The sequence below is a fragment of the Entelurus aequoreus genome, linkage group LG04 (assembly GCF_033978785.1).
Source record: "Entelurus aequoreus isolate RoL-2023_Sb linkage group LG04, RoL_Eaeq_v1.1, whole genome shotgun sequence".
In the NCBI taxonomy this organism is placed as follows: domain Eukaryota; kingdom Metazoa; phylum Chordata; class Actinopteri; order Syngnathiformes; family Syngnathidae; genus Entelurus; species Entelurus aequoreus.
This window is the reverse complement of record NC_084734.1, coordinates 67,859,671-67,877,165: the sequence shown is the minus strand read 5'-3', so window position 1 is coordinate 67,877,165 and position 17,495 is coordinate 67,859,671. Positions and strand designations below refer to the sequence as shown.

The following is a 17,495-nucleotide window of genomic DNA, read 5'->3' as shown; positions in this document are numbered from 1 at the left end:
CAGGTCGGTGCTGCACCCACGTCTGTGTAATATGACATGATGTCATCACTAGTTATTACCTGAAATCAAAATATATAGAAAGGTTGTGGATTTCATAACAGCCCTGATGGAAGAGCTGTGTGCCCATTTATCTGTAATATTGTCCACTTGTACAGCAATGTCTCATTATATTTTATGAAACCTCTGCAAAATGAGGCACACATTGTTTCTCTAGCTGCTTCCTAGCAGTTTCTTATGAGTAGTCATTATGTATTTGAAGAATGTTTGACAAAGCCCAACTGTTAATCAATATACTGTATTTTTCTATGCGTCTGAGTCCACGTAAACAATAATAAAACAAAGTAGGATATAACAGTGAACTTTGGAAATAGTACTTTACAAAAGCTTTGAGCCTTTATTTACAAAACAATCTAAAAACAACTGTTGTACCTCACACTTTTTCCCTCTTCAGTGCCCAAGGATGCACTGCAAAAACGAAAAAATAAAAGAAAAAATAAATCCCATTTCAGTCATCAACATGACACTGATTAATATTTCAGCACACAGCTACAAATGTTCATAACACTATTCAACGACTCGGCATTTGTGCAAAACCTTTTGAACATGCGGTACCTCTATGCAGCATGTTAGAGCGGAAATGCAACACAAAATAATGCATGTAAAAATGCCACCATATTCCCCACGGAATAATAGTGTTATTTTCTTTTATTACAACACTAAAACTCTGCACAAGCAACCGTAATTAAAACAAAATGAAAACGTGGTCACAACAGAGTATTCAGCGTGTCTGACGTTGTGTTTCCTTGCATTGGAGATATGAGGTGCATGAATCAGTGATCATTTATGTGCATTTGACCGCTTTGACATGGATATTAAAGGCTTCTCACATTGGGTCGTTATGGTGCAAAGATGAAATAATAAGTTGAATTACAGTGTGTGACTCTGTGTGCATGTGAACACACACCCATAATCCCTTTCTCATTTTGAGGCAATAAGGTAACGTGTGGCATCTTAGTGTTGAACTCAGCATCTTTTAGTAGCAGTAAAGTACCGGCACGACAAATTAAAACTTAAAAATGATGCATTTTTAAGGCTGAGTGTGGTAGCGAAATGTTTTGGTAACATTAAATAAACACGCTGTGTTCACAAAGTAAACACAGACAAAGGCAACAAAGCAACATCAGATACATTTCCATATAAAATCAGGTTAGAGCTTTAAAGTGCAAAAATATTCGACAGAACATTTTAGGAGAACTAAAATCCCATTTTTTTTTCAAGCATGTGGAATTGAAAGGAAGCGATCAGATGTTTGTGCTGCTTTGCCGGAGTAAAAGGTTAAACTCACACAAGTGTCACGTCGGGGGGAAAACTGTGGTACTTTTCCTCACTGACACTCACTCAGTTGTCTAAGACCAAGAGAGACGATGACAAAAGAAGCGCTTCCTCCGTTGTTACCGCTGTCATCGTTATCCGCTTGTCCAAGCTCAGCCTCTGTGCCGCACTGGCCCATGCAGGACGGTTGCGAGTGTCGTGTCACGACTGCTGCTTGTTGGCTTCCTCTTCGTAAGCGTTCCCTGTTCCGTTCTGGACGTAGGTGGAGCCAGAACCAAGCCCGTACAGGTGGCCACAGTACTTTGCATCGTCGATATGATCCTCAAAGAACATCTGGTGGAAACAAGATGGAGAATATCATGCACAAATATGAATATTCTTATGTTTATTATTGTGGTTGTGGTGTAGGAGTAAGAACGTTATTTAAATATGAGGTCATGGCATTTCTACACTAATGCACAACCTCAAAAACAATTTAAAGAAGACTTTACGCCATTGTTAAAAAGACACACATATCAGTCTTTCCCATACGTTCATTCAAATTTGTACCGCCACAGATACATGTAGCGCTACCTGCTTGCCTTCACTCACATACACATTATAATGGGACTGTCTTTGAATGTAGCAAAAAGGACAAGTGTTGGCCCGCTTATCTCCAAGCCACAAAAAGAAGCGACAGAAGTAAGTTCATTTGTATTTCTTAATATTTGTTTAGATTTTCGTGTTTTTTGCTGACTTTTTGCACAAGCAATAATTAGGCTAATAACCCGCCAAAGACTTTTCAATTCGACTGTTCCCACCTTTTTTTCCCCGAATACTTCTCCCATATTTTTTAAAATATTCCAATTATTCAACAACATTCAGGTTGTGTATTTTTTGTGTTCAAACAATTCCCAAATGTCCATAACACAGCGTTACTACTGGCAAATTTCTCAACAGTTTCAAAGTCAAAATGCTAATTGCTAATTTTAGTCAATTGTTAGCATGCTAACATTAGTATGCTAGCTTTTTTAGCTAATATTTCCTGGTATATGCCTCAAATATTTTGTTACTTGATGCATGCTAACAGTTAACATGTTAATATGCAAGCCTTTGAGGTAATCTTTGCCAATATACACATCAGACGTATAAACTATTTGGCTAATTTTGCAGGTATACACCTCAAAATCAAATAGTGTTACCTAAAGCATGTTAACCGTAAACAAGCTAATGTTAACATTATTGTTTGCGTGTTAACATGCTAACATTAGCATACCAGCTCATTTTGCAGGTATCGGTATACACTTCAGAGTCAAATATTTTGTTATTTCACGCATGCTGTTAGCATGTTTAACATGCTAACACTAACATGCCAGCTTTTCAGACAATTTTGCAGGTATATGCCTCAGAGTCAAATACTTTATCTCACACATGCTAACTTTTAGTAAGCTAACGTTAGCATGTTATTACCCTAGCTTTTGTTTTAGAATTTTGCTGGTCTCCACCCAAGAGTCATGTATTTTGCTAGTTGTTGCTATCTGCCTAGCATGCTAATTGTTAGCATTTCAGTTCGAACGGTCAGTTAGCTTCACACCTTTATTTATTTCTATCATAAAATCTATCTCCAACTTTATAGTCTAACCAAAACATTTCATCCTTTTCGGACATGTTGAATTGTGTAACTGTCAATGTGTGATGTGTTGAATGCAAGTTAACACAACTACAGCATTACCATTACCCTCAGGAGCCTACCTCTCTCATCTTGAAGAAAGCCATGCCTGTTAGTAAAGAGTCCGAACCCGCCTGATGCTGTGGGCCAATCCTCTCTAGCTCAAGTTGCTCTGCTACTTCTTGCAGTCCACCCTGAACACGACACACATTTACCATACCTGTCAATCACCGTACACAACCTTGAACTGGAATACTTGGCAACAATCCTACCTTCAGGTTCTTGCAGCTCTTCATGAGGTACTTGACATCATAAATGACTGGAAAATACAAGTGAAGAATTTCAAAGAAATCAAGCTCCTCCTCTGGCAGTTTGGCATTGGACAGAAGCTTGATCAGGTATCCAAAGTCATAGCCACTGCAAAAAAAAGTCCATCACAAATAGGAAAGGTGTACACAATTATGTCGCAGAAATAAAAATTGACTTTCAAGGAGTCACTAACGCCTGTGGAAATGTGTCTTGCCTGCATGTTATACTAAACTACGGCAGTAGTTGTCAGTTTGTATACGGAGTAGACCAGTGCTTCTGTTATGTATTGTAATTGTGTTCTATCATAGTTCAGCACTGCACAGATAAATCAGGCTAATGACCTCAAAATGTGTTTTGTTCATAGCACAGAACAGTGAGCCCTCTCATGTCAACATCCACAGCATTTTTGAATATTATGGGCAGAGGTGTTGAAACGAGGGGGGTAAGTGGGGAGGGATGCTGTACAGGTGCCCCCAGTACAAGTCATTTAAATATGCATGTTAGAAAAAAACAACATCATAAATTGTAATATTAGGGCTGGGCGATAAAACGATATTAATAGTTACCACGATAGAGTCCTTGAAAAAATGCGTTCCGATTACACTTTGGATAATTTTAATAAGGTGGGTTGCATGAACAAAGGCTTCTGCTCTCTGGTAACCGAGCAATGCAGCAAGTAATTACTGATCAGTGGGAGTGACACGCTAACGGCCATTCAGGTAACAGTATCAATTACCAAGTTTGGTTGCGCCGCGGTTGATTCTTTGCATGGAAAGACTGCTGCAGAGAGCAAAGAAATGGTCGATAAAACAGGAAAAGTCACCTCGATGTCGTCGTGGCTTGTGCAGCCCTTTGAGACACTTGTGATTTAGGGCTATATAAATACACTTTGATTTTATTGCAGTTTTTTTTCAGATTTTTTCAAACGGACCGTAGTCAGACGAAGGTGGACCACCTTAGCCACACTCCCCCGAGCACGGCAGTAACTTCCTGGCACTAAACCTGCAGAAAATAGTTATTCTCAGGTTCCATGTTTATAGTACATACTTTGCAAATTGTAAACACGTTGCACCATTTTGTTACACTTTAAGCATTTCTTACATATAATTACTTATTTTTGCACCTTAATTTGAAGAGCTTATTATTAAGTGTTCAATGTGATTTTAGAGTTTTATTTTCATTGATTGTTTGAATGTTTTCTATAGTTGTGTTGACCTTTTTTCCGCTTTCTGCCTTGATAGCTGAGGGATTATAATCAAAAGGAAGGTTACATTTTAAATACAAATGTTAACATTTAAAGTACCAGTAGAGTGGAAAAACAAGTTGCCCCATATTGAAGAAAGGATCATATATATCTGATGTGTGACACCGAAAGACTTCCGAAGTTTGCTAGTAAATAGATATGATCAAAATAGTATCCAACTCATGGAGATTCCCGAGCCATTTTGAGAGATAATAAGGAAGCCAGTCACATGATCGCGTTACATAGAGGTAGGAACCGCAAATCATGCAGAGTTTGTGAGAGCCAACAACAATTAATTTGGGGAACAATATGATCCATAACCTTATATTGTTGATTCTTAATATAAGGAGGATGAGCTACAAGTTTTAAAAGCTAAGCTAAACAGATCCAGCTTTAGTGAAACACTATATAATCATGTAGCAGTATTGCTAAGTGCTAAACAAGAAATACAAACTACAAACATAATAAAACCATAGCTTACTGTACAATGTCTGCTCTTACTTTGATGACGATTGATATGATGTCCTTATCTTCCCGTTTACATAAAGAAATTAATCATGGTGCACACGAAGGGTTAACAAGGAAGTCTCCCTGCAGATACCCTCTTTGGTTGCGTTTGTCTCCATCACCAGGTATACGTTGAATGTCACAGATGAACAACTTCTAGATTGATGGTTAAATCCTCCTATTTACCAGATGAGAGGCATGATTTATAATCTAGAATAACTTTGATGAGCTGAGACGCGATGATGTGGGAGCAGCAGGACTAGTGGCTCACAGTAAAAGCAGCAGAGGGCTACTTAGCTGTTTGTACCATTGCGCTGCAAAAAATAGTTTAGTAACAACATCGCTAATAATTTGTTGATATTAAAGTCACGATAAGTGTATAGAATATTGTTTGCAGGTTTTAGATGGTTATTTAGAGGGTTTTGTGGGCGAAATAGAGAGCCCCCATGGACTAGATTGTTAGAGGACTTTTTATAGATTTATTTATTTACGACTTAGAATGCATATGTGTTCATGTCCTATATAGGGATTGTGAATTATCAACAGCACATCCCTATTTATTTTTTGCGTATTTCCAGTTTGACTGATCTGATACAATGGTCAGAGTGCAGAAGCGTTACTACAGTGACGTCAATCTGCAGAAATAGCCGAAGTTATTCAGAGCGTAAAATTCAAAATAGCTGACTGAATTTTGTGATCTTTAAACTGTGTTTTTACATACTTTGCAAATTGTAAATACGATTGGATATGGTTCAATGGATACAATGAAACACAATTAGACATATAAATTCAACTTGTTTTTCCATTCTACTGCTCCTTTAATATATTTTTCTCCTGGTCAATCAATAATCATCAGTATCGCCTGATATAAAACACTTTTATAGTGATACATTTTTAGCCATATTGCCCAGCCCTAGTTGATATAAAAAATAAATATCCGTGAATGTTCAATAATAAGGTTGCTTGAATCAAATTTAGAACACTTAACTACCCAAACCCTTTATCAAAAATGCAAAATGGTTCGTTTCACCTGGATAGCGCTAAAACCAGCATGAAACGACTCACTCAACACATCAAAGCTTACCTTTAAAGTATATTCACACACAGCACAAACATTTTGGATAGAAGAAAGGTAAAAATATAATAAATATATCTATGTGAACATAGTAGAAAGTTATGTACAAGTTTCACTCATCTAATTTCACATAACTGTGGTGCGTTCAATGACCCTTGATTTGAGTTAGAAACGAACGCGTCGCTAGATTTCAAAGCGGGGGGAGACTTAACCCGGAGAAACACTAATATTAATAATACAATAATAATAATAATTATAACAATGTACTATTATGATTACCTAAATGCTGACAATACTTGAATCAGCCAATCTCTACTTTACACTCTGAAGTAAAAGGAAACTTTACAGATTTATAATCATATTTAAGTGAATAATGACAGGTTATAGGATTATTTAAAACAATATCCTGGCCATTTCATATTAAATTTATTAGGCGCTTTTTTGTAAGAAATTAAATTTAAAAAAAGAAGACTTTAAAAAAAAATCTTATTTTAAACAAAACCAAATAATTTAGGGGGGTTTATCTAGATATGTTAATCCCATCTTTATAAAGTAAAAAAAACAAAACGATTTAAGGTTTTTACATGTGTTTTAAAAAGCTGGTTTCAACCAAATCCATGCAATCATTACTTTTTTAGTGCATGTATACATGACAAGTGTGTGTCTGGGGAGCCGACAGTGGTTTTAGGGTGCTTCGAATTTGGTGCTACACCCCGGATAATGGGCAAAAAAACCTGAGAGACGGTCTGTGACTTTTCAGGTTTCTAGTATGTGGATATCTTGGTGCAGGAGTGTCCCGATTTTTCCAGCGAGTGCAGCATACAGAAAACCTGAAGGCCTCTTTGATACATTTTATGCATTAAAATATGCTAAAACCAGTCCAATGTAGGTCAGTAGCTAGGCTATCTAAAAAATACCCAGTGTCATATTAGTTTTGCGACACCTGGTGGTTAAGAATCCCTAAACTGAACGACCAACCATTTTTAGCAGAGATCACTAATTAGCAGTCTGCGTTCTGAGTTCGGACCCTGACGCCATCCCATGCGGACCTGGATCTACAGTCAATTAATGATTCAAGTCAGGATTTTTTACCAATAGGGCCAAATACCTGTTTCTCAGTTGAGGTTCATATGGGTGGCAGGGGCACTCAGCTGCAATACACTTTTTTCACCACTTGTGGCGATAATGACAATATCAAACAAATCAAAATAATCATAGAGAAGTTTCTTAAAGTGAACTGCACTTCTTTGGAATGTTGCCTATCATTTACAATCATTAATAATTATTCATAATAATAATACTAACACAGACACTTGTAAATGTGTTAGCATATTAGCTATTGCTAACGACGCTGGCTTCCTTACATTGCGATAGCGCGTACAAATAAACATGGAAACACTCTTACAGAAATCACATGTAGGACAGTCTAGTTAGTATGAATGGTTTTAGTTATAAAGTAAAACTTACAAATGTATTTTTGGAGTGATGAAAGAAGAATCCATGTGAGTAGAAATGCTATTAACAACTCGAAGACGAAACGGCACTTGTACTTCTGTTTGAAAGCACTAAACAGAAAAAAATACTGTCGATGAATTAACTCGTCCAAAAGACGACGCCGTAGCACAAACAATAACACACCTTTTCAACGTCTTGGCTTGTGTTTCATTAAAACTTTTTGCATTATGGCCGAAGAAAAATCCATAAATGAGACGCACTGTTTAATAAGCCACAGAGATTAAAACGTAAGAAAAAAGTAGCGATTTATAGCCCAGAATTTACGGTAAATAAATTATGCAGTGCTAAAATAAATAAATTCCAACTAAATTAATGATAAATAATAACATATACATATTTCCTAAATTGTCAATAAAATTTAAGTGCAAAAGAAAATACAGCTCCTCCATATTAGTCATAATGATTAAGAAACTTATCTTTGACTTTAGCTCCAGTTTGTTTGATATTTTCATTACTGCCACAAGTGCTGGAAAAGTGTATTACAACTGGGCTACCAACTGCTGCTACCAATATACACCACAGCTGAGAAAGATATTTTATTGTGGCCCAACAATGTTTATGGTTAAGAAACACTGGCCTAGGGGTGATTTTAGCCGCCTCCTTTATTTTTGGGTGGAGCGGAGCATCCCGGACTGTCACAAGAGAATCTGGGCCTTTTTTTAAGGTCCCTGATTTATAGTATGGTTTATTTTCAATTAAAAAAAATGGATCAAGAGAGGTAATGAGTGAAAATACCTGTGAAAAGACAGCCATTTGATGCCATCACAGAGCACCACTCCTGATGTCATCAGCAGCTCCGCAAAGTATAACACTTCGATGCCTTCATCCTCTAGCTTCTTGAACTGAATCCCTGAAGTTGTCAGGAGCTCGATAGAGTCCTGTGCGTACATGTCCTCTCTGAATAAGAGATGGGGAAATTGAAGATTAGTTACAGATGATAATTTTTTCATATACTCTTTCAAATTTTCTTGTAATCAGACCATATTTTTCGGTATATTAGATGGAATTTTTACCTGACATGTTTCGACTGTCATCTGCAGTCTTCTTCAGAAGGGTCCCCTGACCACTGTGAAGTGTTGCCTTTCAGCTGTTCTTATGGGCGTGGCCAACCAGAAAGTAACATATTCAAACGATGGATTAAAGAGGCGATCGAACTAAGGAAGCGGCCAAAGGAAATCATCAATCGGGATGAGAGCATGGGGGGTCTAGTCTACCTGGTTTGCCAACCAAGTCTACCTGGTTTGCCACGCCTATAAGAACAGCTGAAAGGCAACACGTCACTGTGATCAGGTGACCCTTCTGAAGAAGACTGCAGATGACAGTCGAAGAGGCACTATAGAGAGCCTACTGACCACCTGCATCTCTGTCTGGACTAGAGCCTGCAGTGCCTCAGACTGGAAGTCTCTGCAGAGAGTGGTGAGGACGGCGGAAAAGATCACCAGAACTCTTCTTCCTCCTATCCAGGAAATCGCAAAAAGCCGCTGCCTGACCAGAGCTCAGAAAATCTGCCGAGACTCCTCCCACCCCCACCGAGGACTGTTTTCACTGCTGGAATCTAGAAAGAGGTTCTGCAGCATCCGTAGCAGAACCTCCAGGTTCTGTAACAGCTTCTTCCCTCAGGCCATAAAACTCTTGAACGCATCATAATAATCCCCTCAAATCCCCCCCAAAAACGGATTAACCCGCTGGAATATAAAGACAATATAACATACATCCATAAACATGGATGCATATACAAAAAGTGCAATATATTTCTGTAATCTATTTATTTATATTTGCACCTTATTGCTCTTTTATCCTGCACTACAACGAGCTAATGCAACAAAATGTTGTTCTTATCTGTACTGTAAAGTTCAAATTTGAATGACAATAAAAAGAAGTCTAAGAAACATGTCAGGTAAATATTTAATCTAATATGCCGAAAATTATGGTTAGATTACAAGAAAATTTGAAAGAGTATATGAATAAGAAGACATAATGAGCCTTCTTGAGCAGGATCATTTTTTTCATTTTAGTACACTCTAGAACACAGGTAACAAACTCAAGAACTGGGGGCAAGATCTGGCTTGCCATGTCATTTTATGTGTTCCTCCACGTCGTTTTATGTGGCCGTTTTATGTGTAATGAGGCTATTATATGTTTATATTTACTGTTACAAGCGGTCCCTCTGAGGAATAACTGCGATGAGGGGAATCAGAATATTAGTCCTTGTTCTCGTCCCATGTTTAGGCGTAAGAATGTATTTTAAGAGCAACAAAAGACAGGAAAGTCATCTTACGTAAGGTTAAACCTAAAATTGAACTGCCAAGTTGATGTTCCCGGCGGGTATTCCCCATGTTCGTTCATAAATGTGAGGCCCAGTTGGATTATCTTCAGCAAGTCCACATTGCAGCGCATTAACTGGTACTGATAATCAGCATTGCTTCGGAATTCCCCGATGGGTCTGGCTACCACGCCTGGGAACTCGGTGTCCTGTCAACGACAAACAAAAAGGTCAAGACAATACGTCACACGCCCCAGCGAGCATCACTCACCATGGCGATGTAGTTGTACTTTCGGATGATATTTCTTATTCTCTTCAGCTCCTCCTCCAGGTTGTCGGCCCAAACCTCACATATTCTTTGGCTGTGATCCACGGTAGCTGCGGGCATAGTGCCACTTCAACATGCAAACATACACAGTGTTATAAAAACTAGACTAATGCAATGGGAAGGTAATGTCAATAAACTGTTAGCTGTAAGAAAGACATGATAAATAGTGAGTATTAGTGAGGTTGGCAGTGATAAGTTAATCAAACATTGTGAAGATCACTGATCAGCTGTGTCTTTGGAAGCTTAACATTAGCTTACAGGAGCACTTTGGGCTAGCTGGGAGCTAGCAGGTCCCACAGTACAAGTCATGTTTAGGACAGTTGGCTCTCAGGTTTGACTTCTTCACAACTGTACGACACTTTTAAGAGTGCTGCTTCGACGTCAGAAGCAGAGTATCTCACACACACACACGCTATCTCACACACAATGTTTCGTTAACTTACCCTTCCCTAAAACCGCGCGCTTTGAGTGTTTAAAGGGTGTACTATCTTAACCTCTTAAATTCACCTGGGTTACCGCGCCACGGCTTTTCCCCGCTAACTTTGTTTGGTAGTCTACAATTCAGCATGGAAGATATGTCAACCTGCGGGTTGCCATCATACTAGCTAACCTACAGTGTGACGTCATCACGCACATCCTTACGCTAAGTGCGTACGTAATACGTTGTCCCGGTGCATTTCTCTGAGAATGCCTAGGCCTGCAGACGATGATGTTAATAATAGACCAACACTTTCTACTTACAAGTAGAAACTGTTTAAATAGATCGGGCAAATTAACAGCCATATTATATATATATATATATATATATATATATATATATATATATATATATATATATATATATATATATATATATATATATATATACATATATATATATATATATATATATATATATATATATATATATATATATATATATATATATATATATATATATATGTATATATGTATATATATATATATATATATATATATATATATATATATATATATATATATATATATATATATATATATATATATATATATCAGTGGCGTGCGGTGAGGTTAATGTCTGGTGAGGCACGACTGCATCATCACAGTCAAATTAAAAAACATATGAACCTGCAGTGAAGGTGTACCTAATGTTGTGTCCCTGCGGTCAGGGGCGGATTAAGAAATTTTGGCCCCCTGGGCCTGACATGGTCTTGGCCCCTCAACCCCCCGCGCGTGTGGGCGCACACACACGCACGCACTATGCAAGAAATACTGTATACTGTGAACAGACATGCACACTGTACTGTACAGAAGAGTGCACATACTGCACACACACTATTAGGTATACCACACAGACACTGACAAGCACAGGTTTCACACAGACACAGGGGGAGGGGATAAATGGCCTAAAAATAAACATTTTTGAAAATGATTACGCCCACTTCAGTGATGGTGCATTGGGTCATTTGAGAGATATTATGTATTGGAAGTTGGTAGCTATCATGAAATAAACCCCCCAACCCACCCAAAAAACTAAATCGGACATGATTTTTGCCCCCTTTTCCTCCCTTCTATCATTAAAAATAAAATAATATCTTAGGAAAACACATTGGCATAACGGCAGCTGTGCAGCAAATTGAGGCTCAAAGTCTGTATCTATTTGTGGTTAAGCTTGAGGAGAAGGAGAAAGGTAAAATGATAACATGCATCGGAGAGCACCACAAAGAAAGGTGTAGGCCAGTTCATGGTACAAGGGCTGCATGCAGGTCAAGATAGCCCATTTCCAAGAATGCTATAGTGGCTGGACAGGCACTGGACATGTCCTGAACTCAGTGTCAGACGTGGCTGCCGAATACTTGGATGAAGTGAAGCAGCTGACAGATCTCATGCTGCCCCATCTGAAGACTGTCCTGGCCAGGCAGAGGATGGATGAGGAGACCTTCCCAATGGACCCTGTCAGTGAACAGGCTAGTAACATTGATGGCACCCCTGTGCACAACATTGGGATGGAGAGACAATGTGGCAAGGTGGACTACAAACTGAAGAAGTTGGGCACACTGAACGCAGTCAATAGGTCAATAATTTTACAGAAGAGCCAGGAGCTTCAGAGGTTTCAAGGCAGCAGCACAAGCAAAAAGGGAGGTTGAACTCAACTGGAGTAAATTCATGAAGGCAAAATTCGAGAGTAGGGCAGATGAGAAACAAGAGATGGCTCAAAGAAAGGAGAGTAAGAGACTAGACATGCTGGACACACTGAAATCTTTTGATGGCCCCTTCACGATAGTGGGGAAGTTGAAAAGTTCCTTGTGGATGAAAGTCTGCACAAGAATGCAAAGCTGCAGAGAATGAAGCTTGAGGTTCAGTTTGCCAGAGAAAGCACCAAGCTTCTGCCTAAAGTCAATCCTATCTTCACAATCCAGGTGACACTTCCCAGAAATGGCAAAAGTGCAATTCTCCAAGTCATAATGGATACTTAGAATTTTATGGTGGTGGTAAGTATTCATGAAAACAGGTAGCCTAACATTAGTGAATGGGTGAATTCTGGAAATAACCTAAAAATCTTACACAGTGCACCTTTAAGCAAGGGGTTTCTTTCGTGCTTTCAATTTTGCAAAATCATCCACCACATCATTGAAGTCCAACTCTCTTGTCAGCTCACTCTCAATTGCCATTAGAGATAACGCATTTAATCTTTTCTGAGTCATTCTTGTGCACAGCTCATTTTTTACTCTTGACAAAAGAGAGAATGAGCGTTCTCCCTCACAGTTACTGACCGGTAGAGTGAGAAAAATCTGTAGCGCAATGTATGTATTAGGAAACGTAGGCTGTAGTCCAAAATGTATTATTGTTTTGAGCAGTCCTGAAGGGGTCCTCTCCTCATCAGTGTTGTTGAGCTGTATAAAAGATTTGAACTGTATAAGCTCCTGTCCAAGACTTTCATTGAGGTCAGATGGGTATGATTCAGTGAGAATCTTGGCCTTGTGAAGGACTGAAGCATTGGACTCTGTATCCAAAGAGAAAAGGACACTGAACAAATTGTTCAGATGTTTGTAGGCCTCCAGACGGTGATTAAGGCTTGAACTCAGTTGATCAATAGAGGCAATAAATGTCTCTATTTGAAACAGTTGCCTTCCCTCAAGCACAACATCTGGGGATGCTGATTCATCAGCAAACTTTTTACGTTTCCTCGTCCGTTCAGCCCTGTAAGATGGGGTGCCACCCAACATGTGGCTTTCTGCTCAAAATGATCAAATAGATCTCTTTGGGAGAGAACAAAGGTGCGCAGAGATTCCAGCAATCTAACTGCTGTACCAAGGTCCATGTCTGCTTTTTGAAGTTGCAGACTTGTGGCCTGAAATCTGGACAGAACAGTGTCCCAAAAGCCTGCCATGAAGGCCATCTCAAGTGAATCCAGCTTCCGCACTAGACTGTCAGCTTCAGTTCGTGTGTCTCGTTTCTCTGTGTCATCAGTGGAAATAACCTGTAGTGCTGCTTTTATTTTACTGTAGTTCTGCCACAGTGCTTTGGTAGATTCTGCACGGCAACTCCAACGCGTGTTGGATAAAGCTTTAAGTGTGAGATCTATGTTGGAATTGCCAAATACCCTGTCCCATCGGTGTGTGGATGCAGTTGTGAAGTTGTAAATAGACTGAATCAAGTCAAAATACTTAGAGACTTCATTTCCACATCTGTCAATGCTGTTGACTCCCACCAAATTCAAAGAGTGAGCTGCACATGGAATATAGTGTATTAATGGGTTGCTTTTCTTTAAGTGAGCCTGCAACCCATTATACCTCCCTGACATGTTGCTGGCATTATCATAAGCCTGCCCCCTGCAATTTGACAGCTCTAACCCTAGATTTTCCAACACAGACATGACACAGTTAGCCAAACTTTCACCTGTATGGCTAGTAATGGGCTCAAAACCCACAAAGCGTTCAACAACACTGCCCTCTTTGCTAACAAAACGGAATATGAATGTCAATTGGTCCACATGAGATAAATCTGGGGTTGAATCCACAATGATAGAGTAGTATTTGCTTGCTTGCAGTTCATCTGCTATAGCCTGTTTGGTTTTTGCACCCATCAATTCAATGAATTCCTCACAAATGGTGGAGGACAGATATGAGGTATTACCTCGACCCATCTGCCCAAACTTTCTGATGTGATCCTTTAGAAAGGGATCAAATTCAGCCAGGACCTCCAGAATACCAAGGTAGTTCCCATTGAGAGGAGACCCTAACGATTCATTTTTACCCCTAAATGCAAGGCCCCTTTCTGCAAGGAATTTAATGACTGCAACAACTCTTTGTAACACCTGCCTCCAATAGCTGCTCTCTGCCTGAAACTGTTTGAACAGGTCTGCATCAACTGTGGCACCTTTGGCGCGGTTCAAGACTGCTTGCATGCAGGTTATGTGCTCAGCACTTCGCTCATGTTCACCAAATCTTTCTGAGTGTTTCCAATCACAATAGCCTGTCACAAAAGAATGCGTTTTTGGGGAAAACAGTTTGCATGCAAAGCAGTAAACATTACCAGTAGAGGGAGAGTACATCAGCCACTCTCTTTGTACTCGTTGTCCATTGGGCAAGTGTGAAGTAAAATGTTCATTGTTTAGGCATCGGGTTTTGCCTCCTAGCCCACTGTTCCTCACAGAAGCTGGATAATGGCTGTGACGGTTGTGAAATGATTTTGCACCTCTTTGAATAAGAACTTCCTTCATTGACTCAGTGAGGGTCTCAGCCCATTTAGCGGGATCACTAGGTAGAGTTGTCACTGTAGATGGTGTTGAAGAAAGATTCAGCTCATTTTCTATGCTGTCCAGAGGTGCAGTGACCTCACATTCATCCGAGCAACTGGCTACTGCTGAATTGGTTGAATCATAAGCATCAGAAGCATTTGGTTCAGTGTCTACACTTGTAGTGGTCTCAGGATCTTGGGAGCTACATGCTAGCTCAGGTGCATTGCTAACCTTAGCTGAATTTGCAGTAGCATTTATAGAATTGCTTTCAGCAGATGTCTTTGTACTGAAGAAGCTGGAGATATTTGGAACACTCTCAAGTAAAACTGATTCCTTTTTTTTCTTTTCTTGCTGAATTTTTTTTCTAGCTCCTCCACTTAAACGTTTATGATCCATATTTCCCTTCTTTCTTTGCACATTGGCTCTTTGCCTATCACAACAGATAAACCAACTATGTGTGTGTGTGTGTGTGTGTGTGTGTGTGTGTGTGTGTGTGTGTGTGTGTGTGTGTGTGTGTGTGTGTGTGTGTGTGAGTTTGTTTGTGTGTTTATGATCGGTGCTGCTTCCTTCAAGTGTGTGAGGTGATTTAGAAAACTAGCAACCCAGCATCAACACTCCAAAGCAGAGAATAACAGCTTACTAGCATAGACAATTGAGAGCAGAGAATCAACTGATTCGTCTGATAGACAGCAGGAGAGCAGAGTGGTCAGTGATGATCGAATCAAGAAAATGTCTAAATGGCAAGGGAACAGACTGATTTGTACTGAGGAGAAAGAGAGAGAGAGCCAATTACAGTGAAATATATTCCAAAAGAGCCAAGTGACTAGCTGAAGGCAGGGACAAATGCCTTGGAGTGACCAACAAGAGTGCAAAGTACCAAATGGCAAAATGTGGAAAGACCAACAGGCAGATCTGCTTTTACCTCTTATCTTCACAACCAAAAAGTTGCTAAATGATGTTTTCAGTCGCTAGCCAGGTATGGCCAAAAGACGCGAAATCTAGCGGCAAAGTCGGTCAATCACACTGACAGTGAAACAAATATTTTGAAAAGATAATAATTGTACACCTTTGTGCACTTTAGTCTTCTATCTAAATATTTTCACAAAGGACACCAAGGCAGCTTGCTAGCTATGATGGGAGCAACAATGTCTGATAGACAGCAGGAGAGCAGAGTGGTCAGTGATGATCCAATCAAGAAAATGTCTAAATGGCAAGGGAACAGACTGATTTGTACTGAGGAGAAAGAGAGAGCCAAGTACAGTTAAATATATTCCAGAGCCAAGTGACTAACTGAAGGCAAAGACAACAGCCAGATACCTTAGCAGAGACCAACAAGAATTCAAAGTACCTAATAGCAAGATGGCGAGACCAACACAATAAATTGTATTAGGATTTAATTTATTAACGTTAATCTTAACAGCCAAAAAGTTGCTGAATAATGTTTGTAGTCGCTAGCCAGGTATGCCCAAAACAAGAGTCGCTAAACCTAGCAGCAAAGTTGCTTAATTGCAACACACTCTAGGATTCAGGGGAATTAAGGATAATAAAGATATTAATTGTACAACTTTTTGTACTTTTTTTCTAGTTTTTTGAGTCGCCAGCCATGTATGGCCAAAAGTCGCTAATTGAATGCCAACGTTGCTTAATCGCCAACACACTGGGACTCACTGAAGGACTGACTGAATAAAAAAGATAATTAAGATAATTGTGTACTTTTCTCTTCTGATATTTTCTCTAAGGACCCCAAGCTATCTGCAAGCAGCAATAATGTCTGACAGACAGGAGAGCAGAGTGGTCAGTGATGAATGGCAAGGGAACAGGCTGATTTGTACTGAGGAGAAAGAGAGAGAGAGAGCCAATTACAGTGAAATATATTCCAAAAGAGCCAAGTGACTAGCTGAAGGCAGGGACAAATGCCTTGGAGTGACCAAGAAGAGTGCAAAGTACCAAATGGCAAAATGTGGGAAGACCAACAGGAAGATCTGCTTTTACCACTTATCTTCACAACCAAAAAGTCGCTAAATGATGTTTTTAGTCGCTAGCCAGGTATGGCCAAAAGACGCGAAATCTAGCGGCAAAGTCGGTCAATCACACAGTGAAACAAATAATTTTAAAAAGATAGTAATCGTACAATGTCTTGTACTTTTGTCTTCTTTCTTAATATTTCTCAAAGGACACCAAAATGTCGCTATCTGCAGGCAGCTTGCTAGCTATGATGGCAGCAACAATGTACCTTAGAGTGACTGACCAACAAGAGCTCAAAGTACCTAATGGCAAAATGTGGAGAGACAGACACAATAAATTGCATTAAGATGAAGAGAACTGTTGCTATTATTAATCTTAACATCAACCAGAAAGTCGCTAAATGTCACCAGCCAGGTATGGCCAAAAGTCGCTTAATTGGCCACACACAGTAACAGAGAAACTAACAAAAAAAAGATCATAAAGATAATAGTTGTACAACTGTGTGTACTTTTGTCTTCTTTCTAAATATTTTCCCAAAGGACACCAAAATGTTGCTATCTGCAGGCGGGAGCGTGCCTATGTTCCCCGGG

At 39.3% G+C, this 17,495-nt stretch overlaps 2 protein-coding genes across 8 annotated transcripts in view; one reads left to right on the top strand and one right to left on the bottom strand.

The window, feature by feature from the left end:
• Positions 1-3,516, top strand: part of zdhhc2 (zinc finger DHHC-type palmitoyltransferase 2) — a 34,256-nt gene extending 30,740 nt beyond the window's left edge. For 4 of the 5 annotated variants that reach the window (XM_062045561.1, XM_062045564.1, XM_062045560.1 and 1 more), the window contains one exon: positions 4-3,516. The gene's annotated coding sequence lies outside the window, so the exon portion shown is untranslated. The remainder of the gene's footprint in view (positions 1-3) is intronic. The other variant, XM_062045562.1, reaches the window with a different exon arrangement.
• cnot7 (CCR4-NOT transcription complex, subunit 7) lies at positions 372-10,894 on the bottom strand. Of its 3 annotated transcripts, none has more exons than XM_062045566.1 (7): positions 10,664-10,894; positions 10,164-10,287; positions 9,908-10,101; positions 8,365-8,526; positions 3,253-3,397; positions 3,064-3,174; positions 372-1,665 (listed from the first exon to the last, which is right to left on the bottom strand). In XM_062045566.1, exons 2-7 carry the CDS (start codon positions 10,278-10,280, stop codon positions 1,534-1,536), a joined length of 861 nt encoding a protein of 286 aa, XP_061901550.1. In that variant the 5' UTR covers positions 10,281-10,287; positions 10,664-10,894; the 3' UTR covers positions 372-1,533. The 3 variants fall into 3 exon arrangements, with proteins under 3 accessions (XP_061901550.1, XP_061901552.1, XP_061901549.1); XM_062045568.1 differs by having other exon boundaries at positions 10,164-10,270; XM_062045565.1 differs by having other exon boundaries at positions 10,728-10,894.
• Positions 10,895-17,495: the final 6,601 nt, after the last annotated feature.

Coding starts and splice junctions, on each gene's coding strand:
- cnot7 (XM_062045566.1), bottom strand. CDS start 10,280: ATGCCCGCAGCTACCGTGGATCACAGCCAAAGAATATGTGAGGTTTGG. Junction 10,102..10,163: donor AGTACAACTACATCGCCATG/GTGAGTGATGCT, acceptor TGTCGTTGACAG/GACACCGAGTTCCCAGGCGT. Junction 3,175..3,252: donor AGAGCTGCAAGAACCTGAAG/GTAGGATTGTTG, acceptor TGTCGTGTTCAG/GGTGGACTGCAAGAAGTAGC.